Genomic DNA, 17,119 nt, shown 5'->3' with positions numbered 1-17,119 from the left:
GACACCCTGCATCTTGGCTTATTGATTTCCTAGGGCACCTTTCCTGGAAGAGGTTAGTGTGCTTTCTTCCCTGCCAGAAGAAAAGTATAAAACAGATTTACAACTATGTAAAATAGGTGCACACATCTTAAGGACTGCATACAATTCTGGTCTCTGTTGCTCATGAAAGCTATTGTGGAGTTTGAAAAAGTACAAAGAATGCCAGCTAAAGTAATTGAACTTGGGATGGAGTTAGGCTGGAGAAGCTCACAAATAGAGAACTAGGGAGCACTTGGTTAAAACTCAGTATAAGACATACTTTTGTACGCAACAGGCAGTGGATTTGTTGCCACAAGAGGTTGTGAAGGCAGGTTCATGGAAGGATTAGACAAATTAATGGACAACAGATCCATAAAAGGATATTATATGGAACACACAGGGATGTCCCTTTAACATCTTTGCTACAACCCGTGTGGATCCTAAGGAGCATCAACTGAATGGAATAGAAAGTGGCCAGTTTGCATGCCCTTCCTAAACAGCATGTCCTTTTGCTACTGTTGGGGATAGAGTATGGGCTGAGTGGATCATTGTTCTGACCAAGTGGGACATCTCTTGTATCCTTAAATATATCTTTCCTTCTTTTCCAGCCTGCCCATTGGTAGTTAAAGACGGCAACAATTTTGCAGGTACAGTATTTTTGTGTTCATTTTTTTTCCCCAGTTTATGGAATCATTTTCATTACCTGATTTTCACAATATTAGGTAATAATTTTCCCTTTATGTTAACAGGTGTTAAACAGATGAAACTCTTTGATGCAACTGGCTTTGTCCTTTTTTTGTTTCCTGTAATGCGCTATTAATTTAAATTAATATAATCTATATTTTGACGTCTTCCAGGATTTAAAATGATGGAAATGTTTGGTTTGGTTGAAAAGGAGTTTTCAGCTGTGGAAGGGGTTTCAATGGAACCTGGTACTTTTAATGTTTATCCATGTTACAGACTGCACAAGGATGCCCTCGTATCCCAGCCTACCAAGTATGTATTAAAACATAAAACACATGAATTGTCCAGTGCAGGCAATTATTCATTTCAAGTATTTTCACGTCAGAAGAGCAGAGACGCTAGTGTATACCTACATTAGACTAATGAAGGGTGTCTGGTGTCCTGTGTCCTTAATAAGTTTCATTCAAAAGTAGCCGTTGTGGGTAAAAGTAGATAAGCCCACTGGCTATTTTGGGTTTCCCACATGAGCCAGTTTCAGGCTTGTGCCAGTTTAGCACCAAGCAGTTTTGTGCAGGTGTACATCTGGACACATTCTAGTGCTTTCGTGAAAGGTGCCTCTGGAAAGTAGGTTGAAGTCTCATAGAGTGGCTGGCTTTGAAGTCTGAGCCAGAGTTGGGAACCTGCTTTAGGTGTCCTCAGTCACTTTCTGCATCAGTCTGTCCATTCACTGATTTCAAAGGAAGATTATCTTCTTATTGCTGAAATGAGTCTGTGTGAACACTTTCCTGAGAGGCAGGACATAGTTCAGTCACAGGCACTATGTCCAGGGAGAGATATGAAGGAGGCAATGAAGAAACCTCCCATCGAACATTTAGAGTCATTCCTCAGAGAGGAAGGGATGGAAACTCTCCATTTCTTCTATGAACAGTGTGAATGTTGTGTTTGGTTCCTCTCAGTCCAGTCTCCCACTTTGTATTAGCAGTGGCCCTGCTGGATTAAACATGGGAAGATGTAACAAAAAGTATTCTTTAACTGAGATAAATAAGGAAGAAAAACAGTGGGATATTACTTTTAAGGTTTATATTAAATGTCATCTTAGTCTTTTTGTGTGATTATCCTGTTGTGTCCTGGTTGGAGCTATACTTCTTGGAACTGTTTCACATTCCCCGTGTTTAGTTTCCTCCTGGGTCTAGATGGACTGGAATTTCCAAGGATCAGCATTTCTCACTTTTTTCCCTTTCTGCTGCTTTCTAATCGGATCTGCTGCATTTATATGCTCTTCCCTAGCTGCCACCCCAGCCCAATCTTACTGCTTCATTAGGCTTTCACTCCCTTTCGTGGTTGAGAGAATACCTTTCTCTTGATGATCTACAGGTATGTCTGAATAATACCACTTGTTTTTATCATCTCACGTGCACTGAATGTCATTAATGTTATTCTCTTTTTTAAGTTCTGTGTCCCCAAACCTTGCGTTTGCCCCACCCTGCTTATTGCATTTTCTTTCGTTCTTTGTACAATGGGCATACTGTAAGCCTTTGTTCTTACACCTGTTGAATTCCTTCTCTTTTCTCTATGGGAAATGTGCAATGCAACATCATGTTTGATCATCTACAGAACACTGTGCAGAAAATATTGATTATATATCACACGTGATTCATATCTATACACCTTATATGTGCCAGAAACACTTTAGGAGGAATAGTTCATATTTGGGGAAAAGAAATGTAAATTAAAGAAGTTTAAATTAAATTGGAAGCACTAAATAACAAATTGTAGGAAATGGCATAAAGTAACATATCATAAACTTCCACTCTCTTCTGCAAAAATTCTAGAACAGATTGTATTTCTGTATGTATGATTCATTTTGACTTCACTTTCTTATGTATTGGCTTTGAAATGTATAAACTACATTCCCTATAATTTATAAAGCTTCCTGTAACAGTCTCTGTCATTCCTAATTTCTGTCCATTCGTGATGATTTAATGACAAAGGACATGTCTATTGAGATTGGTCTTCCAAGCAACTTCTTTTTTCATTGTCTGTAAACCCAGACAATAGCAAAGGTCTTGCGAGTGGCTACTATCTTTTAAAAGCTTTTAATATAATTAATTCAATCTTTACTTTCCACTAACCTCCAATTTGATCTTCAAATTAAAAAAATAATTAATAATTAAGGGCAATTTGGTAAATTTCAAAGGAAAAGATGATGTCTCCTTTCTTCATAAGTATTCTTTTGATAGTTATCAAGTCATGTAGAAATTGCAAACACTTACTCATATTGCTTCTCAGTCTTGATTTCCAAAGAAATATACAGAATAATAGAACGGGTGTTAAGTGAACATCTGGTGAGTAAATCACCAGATTTAATGTATGTTTCAGTTTAAAAGACATTATTTCTCTTACAGGTATTTGCATCCTGAAGGTCTCCCTTCTGATTACACCATTACGTTTCTCTTTCGTATACTCCCTGACACACCTCAGGAGCCATTTGCTCTTTGGGAGATTTTAAATGAAGAATATGAACCACTGGTTGGAGTTATTTTAGATAGTATGTATTTTGTGTTTTATCAGTGATTTTTTTCTTCAACTGTATGAATGATTCATTCTGTGTCTAGATTTATTATTGCCAGTGTTTTAAGCTGCTGCCAAAACTACCTGAACCTGGAAGGTGATAGTCTCCAATGGATGTTTTTTAGATTTAATTTAACTGAGTTTAATTTGGAGTTAGAGTCAAATTTTGAGTATACTTCTCTTAAACTGGGAGCAATGATACTGAAATCCAAAGAGCTGTACTAGATGTAAATTGATATAAGGCAGCTACTCCTTTGCTTTTAAAATTTCCACTGCTCTGAATCTGTTTTTAATAGAATCTCTCTTGATATATGCCAGTGTTACTGACAGTATGGTATACATAGAGGCGATGCAGTCTGATGGATAGAAGACTTGGAACTAGAGACATGAACTCTTGATGACTCTTCATTTCTACTTGATTTGACTTCCACAACTGTAGAACAGGGATTATAATTTAGAAGGTTTCCACATTTACTGTTGAAAAGATGTAGATACTATGACACCTGTTCTTCATAGCTGCCAATTTTAAGAGATATATTATCTTTCTTACTTATCTTTCTTATGTTTCCTAAAATTTTTTAGTTATGTCCCCATGAAATAGGTTGGAATTAGGCATTTAGCTAGCTTGAGGGTCCATGCCTTCTGTTCTCGTCCAAGTCACACAGAGAACTAGTGGGGAGAGTAGGATCAGGTAGACATGGGTGAGGTGGACTCCCAACTATTGGCCCATCCTTCCTGTCAGACCAGGAAAGAGCATTTCTCTGAGATAACTTGTTACTTTCAGGTCAGTGTATCACTTCTGAATGTATTTTACTAACATTTGACCTGACATCTTTGATTGTCTTTGCTAAACACAAATTGACCCTTTCAAATATCATATCAGACCTTTTCTTCCTCTAACACAGAGTCCTTATTTTTATTCTCACACAGATGGTGGTAAAACTCTGACTTTCTTTAACTATGACTACAAAGGAGATTTTCAAACTGTGACCTTTGAAGGTCCTGAAATAAGGAAGATATTTTATGGGAGTTTTCATAAGGTTAGTAATGGTAACAGGGAAAAAGAGCACTCTGAATAAAGGTTTGGGAGATTTTCATGTTTTGAAGTCTTTCATGTGGTCAACCACTGCCAAAAGAAATGTATTTTGCATATTCAGAATTATCTACCCAACTGTTTTAAGTCTCTTTGCAATATTGAATTAACATTAAACAAATCATAGTTTTTATGCTGGAGCTGATGTGATCAATTTTCTTCTCATGCTTTGTGCCTGAATTTTAGAGTTGATTAAAAATACTTTCCTTCAAAAGTAATTTAGAAATAAATTTTCTGTTTAAGGTTTAAATTGGAAATGTCACTCAAAATTACAAGAAAAAGTCCAGAAAAAAAATTATCCTTCTTTTGACCAGAGTTGTTATTTTTAAACATATTTGAAGGGCTATGCCATGTTGAACTTTTCTTGGCTGTTAGAGAACTTGTAACATTCTTTCCGAAAGCAGATGAAGTAGTGCTAGGATTGTAGCATATACTTGTTGTGGAAGGTGCTTTTGTTTTTCACTTTCATTCCTGATGTTTGTATCTTTCCTAAACGAACAAACAAACAAACAAACAAAAAAGATACTGTGGATTGAGGGATAGTATTTACAGATCTTAGCTTTTCTGTACTTCCTTTTAATCGCTGGAGCAAGAAAGGGAAGGTAGGTCAGAGCTGGGGTCTAATTCTGACTCTTTTAAATTGTGCTTTGGAGGAATATATTAGGCTTTAGCAAATTCTCCTTTTAAGCATTTTTCTGCATTTTGAATGATGATCCATGCTATACATGTGTTTGAAAGGCACAGCAGACCAAATTCATAGCAGCTTTTCTGTTATTTAGTTCCAGCAGAGCCCATAGGAGGTCTATGGGCTACAGGACTTCTTCCTGGCACTCTCTCCTACACCTTGGGCTCTGATCTCCACGTAGTGTGGTATAGAGCAGATACTGCATTTCTACCAGCTCTTCGTCTGGTCTTCTCCCCAAAAAAATGTTCTTTCCGTTGCTTAACTGAGAGTTTGCTCATGACAGGAAAATTGTGGCTAGGATTGTCCTCTCTGCTGGGAATATCTTTGCTGCATCAGCAATGGACAACAGAGTGTGAGTCAAGGCAGAAGGAAGTAACTTCGTTGCTGTGCTCGGCTTTTCTGTACTGCGTTTGATGTGATTTGATTTTTTTTCAGTGGAAAGACTTTGCTATGAAAGTTTTTGCTGTGTGGTTATTATATAATTTACAGGCTAAATTTTCCTACTTACTTTTGGCTTTTGCAAGTGGCTATAAAGGATGTATTGGTGATATCCAGTGCTCTATAGCAGGATCATACAAGGCCCAGGAATTATTACTGACCACATAAATCAAAGGTTCTTTGGGATCAGGGTGGGATATAAACATTGTGTGGATCTTTTATCAGGGATAAATTATTTTCTTACTAAATAAATTATGTAAGGTGACAATTTGTATGCAGATATTCCATAAGCAGAAAAATAAGATAAATTCATTAAACAGATTAGAATCGTAAAATAATTCAGGTTGGAAGGGACCTCTAGAGGTCATCTAGATTATTTACTATGGGTGATTCTCCGAGTTTCATTAGCAACGATGGAGTTAGGAGCGCAGTTCAAAAAATGCCCCCCTTGTCCCAGGAAATTAATGTATCCTATGTGCTCCTTTGTATGTTAAAGCATTTTTTGTTTTCCTTAGTTGCATGTTGTTATCAGCAAGACTACGGCCAAAATAATAATTGACTGCAAGCAAGTAGGTGAGAAGACCATTAATGCAGCAGGGAATATTAGTTCTGATGGCATAGAAGTGTTGGGGAGAATGGTCAGATCCAGAGGACCAAGAGACAACTCTGCGCCAGTGAGTAGAACAAGAACAATTCTTTAAACCACTTAAAATATTCTAAAAACAAGTGCTGGGGATCTTTGCAGTTAATTTTAAGTTGAAGCAGAATGAACTTGTATTTGAAACAGTAAAGTTCCAGCATTTCAGAAATTCTGCAAAAGTCTGCAATATCTCTCAACTTTGGCAAAATCTATTTTTGACTATTTTAATAGACAAAAACCCTGGATCATCATTGTTCAAATATTATTCTCAGACACATATGTGAACAGTCAATACATTCAGATATGACTTGTGTTCCAAACTTCATTACATAGACTAATACAATGTATAACTCCTTTGCCTTGGAATCATTTAAACTTTGTTTTGAGTGATAATTATTCCCCATATCTCTTATTCCCTTTTACTCTGTTTACCCTAAGCGCACACTCTGTTCATTAAATAATTGAACTGGTTTGATACAGATGGTCCCCCAAAGCCCCTGTCTTAATATATCTAGTTCTTTTATATTATAATATAAAATATTTTAAATGTGAAAGATCCTCCCCAAGTTTAAGTACTCTTTCATTCCTCTGAAATTATTCTCCTAGAAGCAGTAATTGATCATTCTGTTTGCACAGCAACCTATGGGAGTCTTTCCATGTTGCTTCAGCTGTCATTAAGAAGGTTTGTTTGGGTTTTTCAGGTAGATTTCGTCTTTGAAGAAGAATTGACAATCTCACAATGATCTTAGGAAGGCTTCTTTGCCATGCAGTGCTGTTTGCTAATTTTCTTTGAACTTTCTTGACCTTAAAATGAGGCTAGCAGAGAATGTGAACCTTGAACTCAAGGCTTGATTTGAATAAGAATGAGGTTTCAGAAATGCATTTACTTGCTACTGTATGGAAATACTCTTGTTTAGTAAAAAATAAGCCCTCAGAATATATCTCTGTGTACAGAAAGAGCCTTTAGGCCTCAAACTTATGGATAGTAATTATATGAAGCCTGTAAAGACAATTACACAGAGAAACCTTTGTAGTCACATTTCAATAGAAACAGAAAAAGGCAAATTTAGGAAATCTTGGAATTAGAAAAGGCTTTGTAAAGAAGTGGAAAGAAGTTATGTCTTTTGTTAGAATCTAGGAATCTAAAGAAGATAAGTCAGACTGCCCACTCGCTGAAAAATTTGGTTTTGTTCAAATGAACTGTAAAATTGATGTAAGACTACAAATGTGTAGCTGAAGATGAAAATTCTTTGCTCCATAGTACTGTTTAGCTGCCTTCAAGTATTACCTCATATACCAAATTACAAGCAGGTCAAGAAAGCACACCAATATTCTTTAAAGTCTCCAATTCTGCACATTTTATTCATATTGAGTAGAACATGTGTGAATAGTCACATCTAATGCATGAATGAGTTGGTTTCCTCTATTCCAAAAATTAGAGGACATGAAAGGAAGCTAGTAGGAGGCAGGATTGAGCTGCTTCTCACAACAGGTAGTAGATCAGTACACTTCCTTACCGTAGAATTTTGTGGGTGCTAAATATTTATATAGATTGTAGGGAAGCCTGGAGAAATGAATGAAAGGGAAATATTGATTGTTAACAAGTCTGGGGCAGGAAGTCCCTGATCTGAAAGTGTTTGGAAAAATATTGATTGTTAACAAGTCTGGGGCAGGAGGTCCCTGATCTGAAAGTGTTTGGCTAGTAGACTATAAGGTAGAAGTATGAGTTCTACCCTTGTGCTTCATTAGATATCACTTGTGACACTGCTGGAAATAGAATACTGAGATTTAGTCCAAGTATGAGTTCTACCCTTGTGCTTCATTAGACATCACTTGTGACACTGCTGGAAACAGAATACTGAGATTTAGTCGATTCCAGTATCTTCACAGTTTTAAGAGGCTCATGAAGGCATGCATACAACAAAAATTCCTTTTTGTAAAACATTTTAAAAATTGTTTTGAATTTATATGAAAATCAGGGTTTGTCGATAATTCTGAAAAGTTATTTTTTCATCAGCTGTATTTTCATGAAATGCTTTAATCTTAGTTTTAGAGATGCTTATTACATAAAATAAAAACAGGCAGGCAGTTATTTTGGAATGAAATTGTTGATGTTTTCTTCTGACTATATTCACATGGAACAGTTTAACACTGTCAGAATGTTTTTAGTGTATTGTTTTTATAAATGAATCCATTGCAAATACCTGAATTTTGCAAAACATTTCAATTTTGAGGGAATTTAATTGTATCAGAGTTTTTTTCCCTTCATGCATATGGTGTGCAACAGTTCAATGAACAGGCAGAAATAAGATAGATAGGACTAAAAGGGGGTTAGGCTGGTGGTGCCTAGTCCTTTTAACAACCCTTAATCATGAGGTGTCTCTGGATTAGGCACTCCAGCCAGCTGGGGCAATGAAACCTGACTGTTGCATGCAGCAAGTAATGTTCTTTATTCCTTCAGTGGGATTTAATGAAAAGTCCAGCTTTAAAATATTTTTAATTTACAATTCACAAACCTTCTCTTTGTTGCTATTTCCTTTTCTTTTAAATGTAACTTGTTTACCTCTGTGTATATATATTGTTAAAAGAAGTAATGCGTGATATGGTCTGCTCTTGAGAAACCTTTGCAGAACTGTAGCCTGATCAGATGGGGATGGGCAGACTTTTCTGTCTTACTAGTTCTGCTTGCAGGGCTGAATATTTAGAAAGCAAAATCTCTATGAATACAGAGAATTATGAATAAATGTTTAACAGTAGCAAAGAAAGCTTTGTTTAGTTATTTAACTTGAGTCAGAGCAACCCACGTAATATTTTAAAATAAGAATACTGAGTCATTCAACATTTGGATGGTGAATACAGCAATTCAACGAATGTCTATTTGCTCTTTATTTTACACTAGCACGCATTATCACTATGGAGCTCTAGATTGTCTAATCCAGAGAAAATGAATGCATATACATGCCTGTGTGGGACTGCATAAATTTAGCCAATACTGTCAACCTTTCCTTTGCTCAGGATAGCATAATAGCTTGGGATGGACTGGGTTTCGGAAAAAATGGCAATCCTACTTACTTCTGAACCTAAGCTGCTTTCTGCACAACCAGTTCAGGTGTTCCTGCATGCCTTTTCTGGGATATCTTATATGCTCAAGTGTAGTATCATCCAAATGCCCTGGGTCATTCTGAGTCCGAGAGCAGTATGTTCATGTGCTCAAGTTAATGAGTCCTCCCGAAATTACTAGCTTTGGGATGCGTTGCAAAGAGGCATCTAAGTAGCTCCACCAGGAGCCAGCTTGCATTTGACATAGCCAGGGACACAGAGTTGCTGGACACAGGATAGACCTTTGTGGAGCCAAACCAAGGGTCCAAAAGCTGCCTTCATGCTGCACTTCAGCTGCCTAAGGTGTTTAGCAGTGTGTCTGCATCTGTAGTACAGCATATCTACAAACTAGTTAATCTGCTGGTAGGTAAGAAGCATTTCTATGTATATGAAAGTACTCCTTCGTTTAAAATATAATAGTTGACTTATATAAGAAAAAAAATTAGGCAAAACTGAAGGTGCATATACGTAGGGTGCATATACATAGCTTATTGTAACAGCTTTAGAAGCAATGCAGCTTTAAGAAAATCTTTGAAATCACTCCTCTGTTGTAGTGTTAAAATAATGCCTCTGAAAACAATAATGGGAGCAAAACCAAAGAGCATTCGATCTCTAGCAGTTCCTCAAATTTTTTAACATGTGGGGTTAATTTAATGGGACGTTCTGTTCCCTTCCCCTCTCTATTCAGTATGCACATGAATGAAGCATGGAAAAAGAATGAAAATAGCAACAGAAGAAAGCTTCATCTCTCTAGACCCCTTTGTTCAGTTCAAGGCTGTAAATGAGACAATTGGTGTTACTGTTGAGTTCTATTTAGTATATTTTTTCTGAGTACCTAGCAGCCATTATTTTCAACAAATGTGTGTGTTCTCATAGATTAAATTTGTGTCTAAACCATGTTCCCAGACCTGTGGTGGGAATTTTCTTTTCTGACCAGTGTTGTCATGTGTTGAGCAAGCTTTCCACCATCCTTAAACTTTCATTGCCTGGGGATAATAGGGATACGAGAAGGCATATTCTAAAGTAAAACAGAACTGGAGAAGATGATAAATATTATTTGTGGCTCAGCTCCAGTGTAAGAAATAGGCTACAGGAGACTTTTTGCCAGATAAAATCTGAGCACCAGACCAATGGGTTAAGAGAAATTACTCAGTTTTGAGAGGCTGAATTCTCTTTCAGCTAACTCTTAATGCCTTCTTTCCTAGGAAAAAAGTATCAGGAGGCACCATTGGGCAAAATCAGGAATTTAGTCAAGGAAGTGGGGATAATCCAACAAACGTCTGCAGTATTTAACCTCTAACAGCTTGCTTAATCCATGTGATATTTGATAGTTCAGACAATTTGGTTAGAAGATAAGCCTTTTCATTTAAGCGTATTTGTGGCAAGCTGCTTGAAGTCGATACCCTTTCCTCTGTCTAATCTGAGTACTTGAATAAAGGTAGCTTTTCTTGCTGATGGGTCTGTTTTGCACCAATCTTACAACTAACAGTCATTTTGTACATCACCCTTGTTTTGAAACAGCTGCAGTTACAGATGTTTGACATTGTTTGTGCTACCTCATGGGCCAATCGGGACAAATGCTGTGAGCTTCCTGGCTTGGTAAGAAACTTCTTTCAATAACTGTAAAATTTACCTTTTGCTTTCCACTTTGAGACAAATGTTTTAATGGAAATGGACAGTTAAGAGTTTTCAAAAAAGCCCAAGTCTGCTTGGATTACTTGTCCTATTGAAAGTCAATGTGATATATGTTTCTAAATCAAGTAGGTGCTTTTGAGGCATCCACATAGTACTCTGTCTTAGATTCATAAAGTTCTTAACTTCTGAAGCAAAGTTTTTGTCATCATTCTTTTCCTATCTTTCCTTAGAGAGATGAAGAAAATTGCCCTGCCCTTCCTCATGCTTGTTCCTGTTCAGAAGCTAATAAAGGTCCCCTTGGACCTCCTGGACCACCGGTATGGTTTTATTCGGGTTTGTAGTCAACTGTACCAAATAGTCCACTGGCCACTGTTATTCCAAGACATGGAAATATATACTGCCATTGTATAACTACTAAGGTTAAATTAGGGTTTTAAGTATTGGCAAAGCGATAAAATTACATTCAATTTATAGCAAAGATGCCAAGATATTACTTGGCTGTAAAAAACCTTCTCACCCAATAAGTCAGTCAAATTTTAATGGCTTCATCAAGATTTGAAGCAGTTAGAGTAAACTTTAGACCTTGAATCCTGTTACCTTTCTGTAGCATTAGTAGATATGTAATAGTGACATTTATTTTCAATTTTTTAATCACCTTCTATCTGTCTACTCTAGGACATGTGTATTAAATGTAGCTTGAGTTTACCTTTCTGAAATGCTCAATTTACAATATTCTTATGAATTAAAGCTATGGGGTATGACAATGTCACTTGTGTGATAAATGATGAAAGAAGACTTTTCTGTCTTAAAAGCCCTACCCTAAGTACAGTGTTTATTGGAAAGCAGGACTGAAAGTGCTGGTTCTTCTGAGAGCTGCTAGAGGCAGAGAGGTTCCCCAAAGCAGTGAAGGGAAGAGAGGATAAAATGACCTGGCTTCAGTGAAAGTTGAATTGAAACTTTTTCTAGCTTGCCAGTGAATGATGAAATACACACTGTCACATTTTTTACCTGTACTTTGTGGTGTTGCTTTGATAGCACTAATCTAATTGTTTACTGTGTAAATGTTAAATTTAATATAAGTTCCTTGCATAACTGGTGGGAGTAGATAGTCTCTTCTAGAAGACAATTAAATTTAACTTTCCTTCTATCTCAGTGTAGAATCTTAGAAAGATGGGATAAATGTCCTTTCTCTTTACTGGCTTGTGGAAAAACTCAGATAATGTATCAGACCAGACAACTGAGATACGGGTCACTGAAGTTAGATAACTCAATCTCATATCCTGAGGCTGTTTTTTAGCAGTTTAGGAAAGTTGTAGGCTCTGTTTGCAATGGTCTGTTATTTGTTTGGTTTAATGGGAATCCTAACTGGGATGTTTGTAGAACAGTCGTGTTTTTTCTATTACAGCTAGATTGATAACTTTGGCATCCTAGGGCTGCTTGCTAAGTTAGCTTGAGATGAGGCCCTCTTGTGAACAAGTTTGAACTGCATGTTTCTCTGCTTCTACTGTGTCCTGGATGCTCCAAGAGCATATTTTGAAGAGAAAGAGACAGAGAAGAATGTGAAGGAAAATAAGTTTCTGAAAAGGTTCAAGTACACAAATTACATGAGATACATGTTCAACCACAAAATTAACTTGCACATAAGATATTCATGTAGTAGATCCTAGCAGATGCTTATCCTAGTAATAACTCAGAGGTTAGTCTTTCTGCAAGAACTGTTCTTCAAGCTCTGGTACAAAAACTTTAAAAGGAACTCAGAAAGTTCACTGAAGAGGTGTATCTTGTACACGGAAAAATTATTGTGTTCTCCTATTTGAGTGTAGGTTATAAATCGAGTATGGATTAAGGTTTTAATTTCTGTATATAGGTGTCCAGTTTGTGTTTTGTGAAAAAGACAATGGGATAATACACACAAAAATGCAACTGAATTAGAGTACTTTGACCATATTTCACAGTAAAATAAAAAATATTTTAAAATTATTTGACTGGAAGGATGTGTGTTACTATAGTTCAAAACATAGAGATCAGGAGTTGCTAAAGCTTAACCCAGCAGTAAAATAATGTACTTCTATTTATTACATTTAGGACTAACAATATTTTGAGTAGCATACTGCCATGAAGAGGAGGCTTCAAATCAAGCAGGAAAATCACGGTCTAGGCAGGGGAATATGTGATTCTGGAACGTGGTGTCTTATGAGTGATACTTTTTTGCCAGACAGTTAGATGGCATAGCTCTGGAAAAAAGAAAGAAGCCTAGGAAAAAGCAGAGCAAAAGAATAAAGTCAGCGTTCATCCCCACGCCAAGCGAAAGCCAGAAAGTCACATGTACTGTGTCTGGTCAATACTGCTCCAAGTCGTTAAAATGTCACGTGACTTTTCTCTAAGCCAAGGATTTTTCTGCTTAAGGGATCAGGATTCTACCATGTAGCCAGTTTTAGACATTAGACTAAAAAGATTCCAAATAAAAGGCTTCCATTTGTGTGGGATAGTATCTCTGGAAACATTTTTTTAAGCTCTTTTAGGAAGTGGGTCATTTTGGGTAAGACAAAGTGTCATTTAGAGTTAAGATTATCTGGCAGATTTCATTATGGGATACTGTTTTTACGGCTTAATCTTTGCCAGAATTTGATCGTGCTGTCTGAAGTTCCCCACGCAAAGTAAAAGTAAGATAGCACACAAACTTGATGTCTGCATTTTGAAAGGTGTGCTACAGAACTGGAGAAGGTGAGGAAAGAGACAAAAAATATTGGACGAGGTTTAGTTTAATTTAATCTCCAAAAAATATTGGAGAGGTTTAATTGCAATGAAAAGCTTTCAGTGCTTCATAGCACTATTAAAAAGAAATAAGAAAGTGACTTGATAACAATTGATTAAGAACTGTTTCTGAGGGAAAGCACTGGCTATTACGAAGTTATTCAAAATAAGAGAAAAAGGCATAACAGGAATTCTTGGCTAGAAGTAGAAGCCAAAGAAATAAAATATTTGAAATTAGTCACACAAGCTTAGTAGTGCTAGGGAATAACCGCCAAATCAAGTTTATGAGAAAAATGAGGGAGGCTTTTGTGATGTTTTCATCTTAAATCAATGCTTTTCTGGAACTTGTGCTTTTACCAAGCAAAGGTCACTGTGTTCAAAACATGGATGAGTGAACCAAATGCAGTATGAATCTTAAAGCATATGATCTAATGGCTCACCATCAAGCTATTTTTAAGTATATATTCTTACTCAGTAAAAATGCAATGTTTCTGAGAACAAAATGGGAGAAAACAGTGTGATTTTGTTTATGTTAAAAAGTTGCAGTTCTTTTGCTGAGTATTTGCATAGGAATTCTTAATCTGAGAGAGAGGTAGGAAAAAGGGTGGAGGGAGCTGCTGAGCTGGAATGCAGAAATGCAACGACTTGGAATTTGGGAACTGGCAACTGGAACACAGTTCTGTGGGGAGCGTGGGATGAGATCTTAGGGTCGGAGCTGACTGTGATGGAATGGGTCATGGCCATAGAGCTGTGAGATGGAAGTGAGAAGACTGAAAGAGCTAGGACAAGGAGTAGAAAACTGCTCTGTGATCACACACATTAAGACTGTATCATGATACCTTCATTGAAGAGCAAGAGTACTCTAGTACTTCCAAACATTTCTGTTATTTGCATTCCTATTTAAAGACTCCTAGATACTACATATGCATTTAATATGACAAGCATATTTTCTATTTTGATGTCTTTAATGTAACTGCTGTTATTTTTATAAGTACTTATTGTAGCCTCTAAAGAACGCTATTCAGTTATGGTGCCTACTTGTACAAGGTCCTTTTTGAGTACAAAGAAGGGCAGAATCCCTCTAAAGCTCATATCCCAAGAGATTAAGCAATATACTCAGGTGGGGGAAGAGGGAAATTGATCTGAAAAAAGTGAAAAAAACACACTTTATTTACGCTGTCCTAGAGGACAAAGCACATGCAGCATGTATATGCAAAACACATTCATGGCAGCCATCCATAGATATATGCAACTCCAGTGTCTCAGACGATACTAATAAAAAAAGGCAACAGCTGGTTAATAAATGTTTAACAGATGTAGGCACCACTGAAGAAAGTGAAAAAGATAAAAATGGGTAAAAGAGTGTTTTACCTAAGAGTAGCTCTAAATTAAACCATGGTAAGTGTAGTAGTAGTTGTCCTTGCTGAAAAATATTCCTGAGTCATTGGAAACACAGACATTAGCAATGTGGTGATTTTGGTGAGAACAGACAGATGTGCAGGAGGTTTCAACAACTGGAAGGGAACCCATGACCACATGTATACATTTCCATCCCTATTGTAGCTTAAAGTGTTATTTTGATGCTTACATGGTGTGCATTCTTGGCTCTAGAAAGTAGTCACATCTGTGTTTAAATCTGTTCCTGTGTATGGCCACACTTAAGTATGTTCTCAGTTTAGTTACTCCAGTGGAAGGATATGGACAGGTTATTCACTAATTCCTGAACATTGATTCAGAAGCAAGAAAAAACTGTTTTAGCTTCTCTGGATTTCATTTTTGTTTATTTGAGAGTTTTGGTTTTCAGCAAGTCCTTGTGCTTGTGCTTCACAGGGTGGTCCAGGTGTCAGAGGTGCCAAAGGTCATCGTGGCGATCCAGGTCCAAAGGTACTTTGTACAGCACTTCACAGTTGTCAGATGCACAGGTTCTTGGTTTATCTCTGCTGCCTGTAAACCTCCAAATGAATTCCAGATTGCCTCTGATGTCGCCAAGGAAAAAGCACAGCGAAATGCCATTGGCGTTTGGTGTGTCTCTTTTCATAACAATTGCTTGTCCTGTTTGTTCCTTGATAAAAAAGATATAAAATTCAGAATGCTGCTGTCACAGCATAAATCTTCATTTTTTTTGTACTTATAAAGGAACCAGGCAGTTTTAAATTGAACCCTCACTGCTCAATCAAATGTTAACCCATATTTCAGATGTTTTTGAGTCTATTGGTATTTAATTCTTCAAACAGAAGCTGTCTTTGTCCATATGATAAGAGTTTAACTGATGTGTCCTGTGCTACTTTAGGGACCAGATGGACCTCGAGGTGAAATTGGTGTTCCTGGACCGCAAGGACCTCCAGGACCACAAGGACCCAGTGGACTTTCTATTCAAGGGCTTCCAGTGAGACTTCTAAAATCAATAGGGTTCTTTCCTGTGACGTTTTGAACAGTACATATCTTAGACTAGACCAAAATACCTTTTGTGTCCTGATCAGAATCTGAATTTCAGTATTTGAGGTGAAATCACACATTTGTGTTTAACCTATAGTGGATGTGGGTTCAATGCCAACATTCCCGTTTTTATTTGGATCTGAAATTTTAGTTAGCTGAAGGGATTTGATTGCAGGTTGAATATGACCCAGGTATTAGCATTCAAACCTGGAGACAAGTGAAAAAAATTGCAGTGGGGTTTGTAACATGGCCCTAAACCAAAATATTAATATTTTATCTTTTTCTGATTGTGGTATTGCTCACTGCAGATCAGTTCTGACTTGAAAGGTATACCCAAGCAAGAACACCATATTCACTGCCAAAATTAAGCAATAGTGTTCTCTACACTTAGAGTCTGTCATCTGAGGAGATGATTAGGCCTGGAGTTTGCAATGCTGTTGTGAAATAACAGAATCTCATCATAAAGACACATTGGTAGAATAATGAACCAGCAGCACTAATCTTGTTTAATATGTCACTGGTAGGTGGGTACACACAAATCTTGAAAGATAGCAGATGTATATCTTTTTCTGCTAGACTTTTTTTTCAAAATTTACTATGGTATAATACACTTTCTTCTTTTTACCCCGTCTATATGATACTGCTGTACAATATCATGAAATGATTTACCAAAGCTGTATATTGTTGATGATGCTGTCATCAGAGAATAATACACAATACATTCATTTTAAGAATAGTTATTTGATACAGAAATTGTGTTTCTGCATAAAATGTAATTAAATGAGTTTATTATCTAGAAAAGTATATCTTTGTCATACATATGTACTGTAGAAACATGTCTAGTTTCCATAGAAATCCATTGGTTTCATCATTATAGGAAATACTTCTAAGGGCTGAAGAGAAACAGATTTCTTTGAGGAGAAAAGAAATACCTTTTTTGTAACATAATGGCTGTAGTTTTGTCAGGTTAATTCTGAAGTCTTCCAAAATGAGTTTAATTTTCTTTATTTTTTATATTTGTAAATTCTTCATTTACAGTTTTGCAAATAGAGTCTGTAGGTTTGCT

The 17,119-nt window shown here is 36.7% G+C and overlaps 1 protein-coding gene across 1 annotated transcript in view; it reads left to right on the top strand.

The window, feature by feature from the left end:
- Positions 1–17,119, top strand: part of COL14A1 (collagen, type XIV, alpha 1) — a 120,892-nt gene that overhangs the window by 76,194 nt on the left and 27,579 nt on the right. Inside the window, exons 29-37 of the mRNA XM_010281865.1 lie at positions 627–665; positions 876–1,014; positions 3,108–3,250; positions 4,204–4,313; positions 6,005–6,163; positions 10,750–10,827; positions 11,094–11,180; positions 15,448–15,501; positions 15,908–16,003. Of these exons, the coding sequence (XP_010280167.1) occupies positions 627–665; positions 876–1,014; positions 3,108–3,250; positions 4,204–4,313; positions 6,005–6,163; positions 10,750–10,827; positions 11,094–11,180; positions 15,448–15,501; positions 15,908–16,003 (905 nt within the window). The remainder of the gene's footprint in view (positions 1–626; positions 666–875; positions 1,015–3,107; positions 3,251–4,203; positions 4,314–6,004; positions 6,164–10,749; positions 10,828–11,093; positions 11,181–15,447; positions 15,502–15,907; positions 16,004–17,119) is intronic.

This window comes from Phaethon lepturus, unplaced genomic scaffold, assembly GCF_000687285.1.
Source record: "Phaethon lepturus isolate BGI_N335 unplaced genomic scaffold, ASM68728v1 scaffold8872, whole genome shotgun sequence".
Classification (NCBI taxonomy): Eukaryota; Metazoa; Chordata; class Aves; order Phaethontiformes; family Phaethontidae; genus Phaethon; species Phaethon lepturus.
The sequence above is the reverse complement of the archived record's forward strand: the minus strand, read 5'-3'. Positions and strand labels throughout refer to the sequence as shown.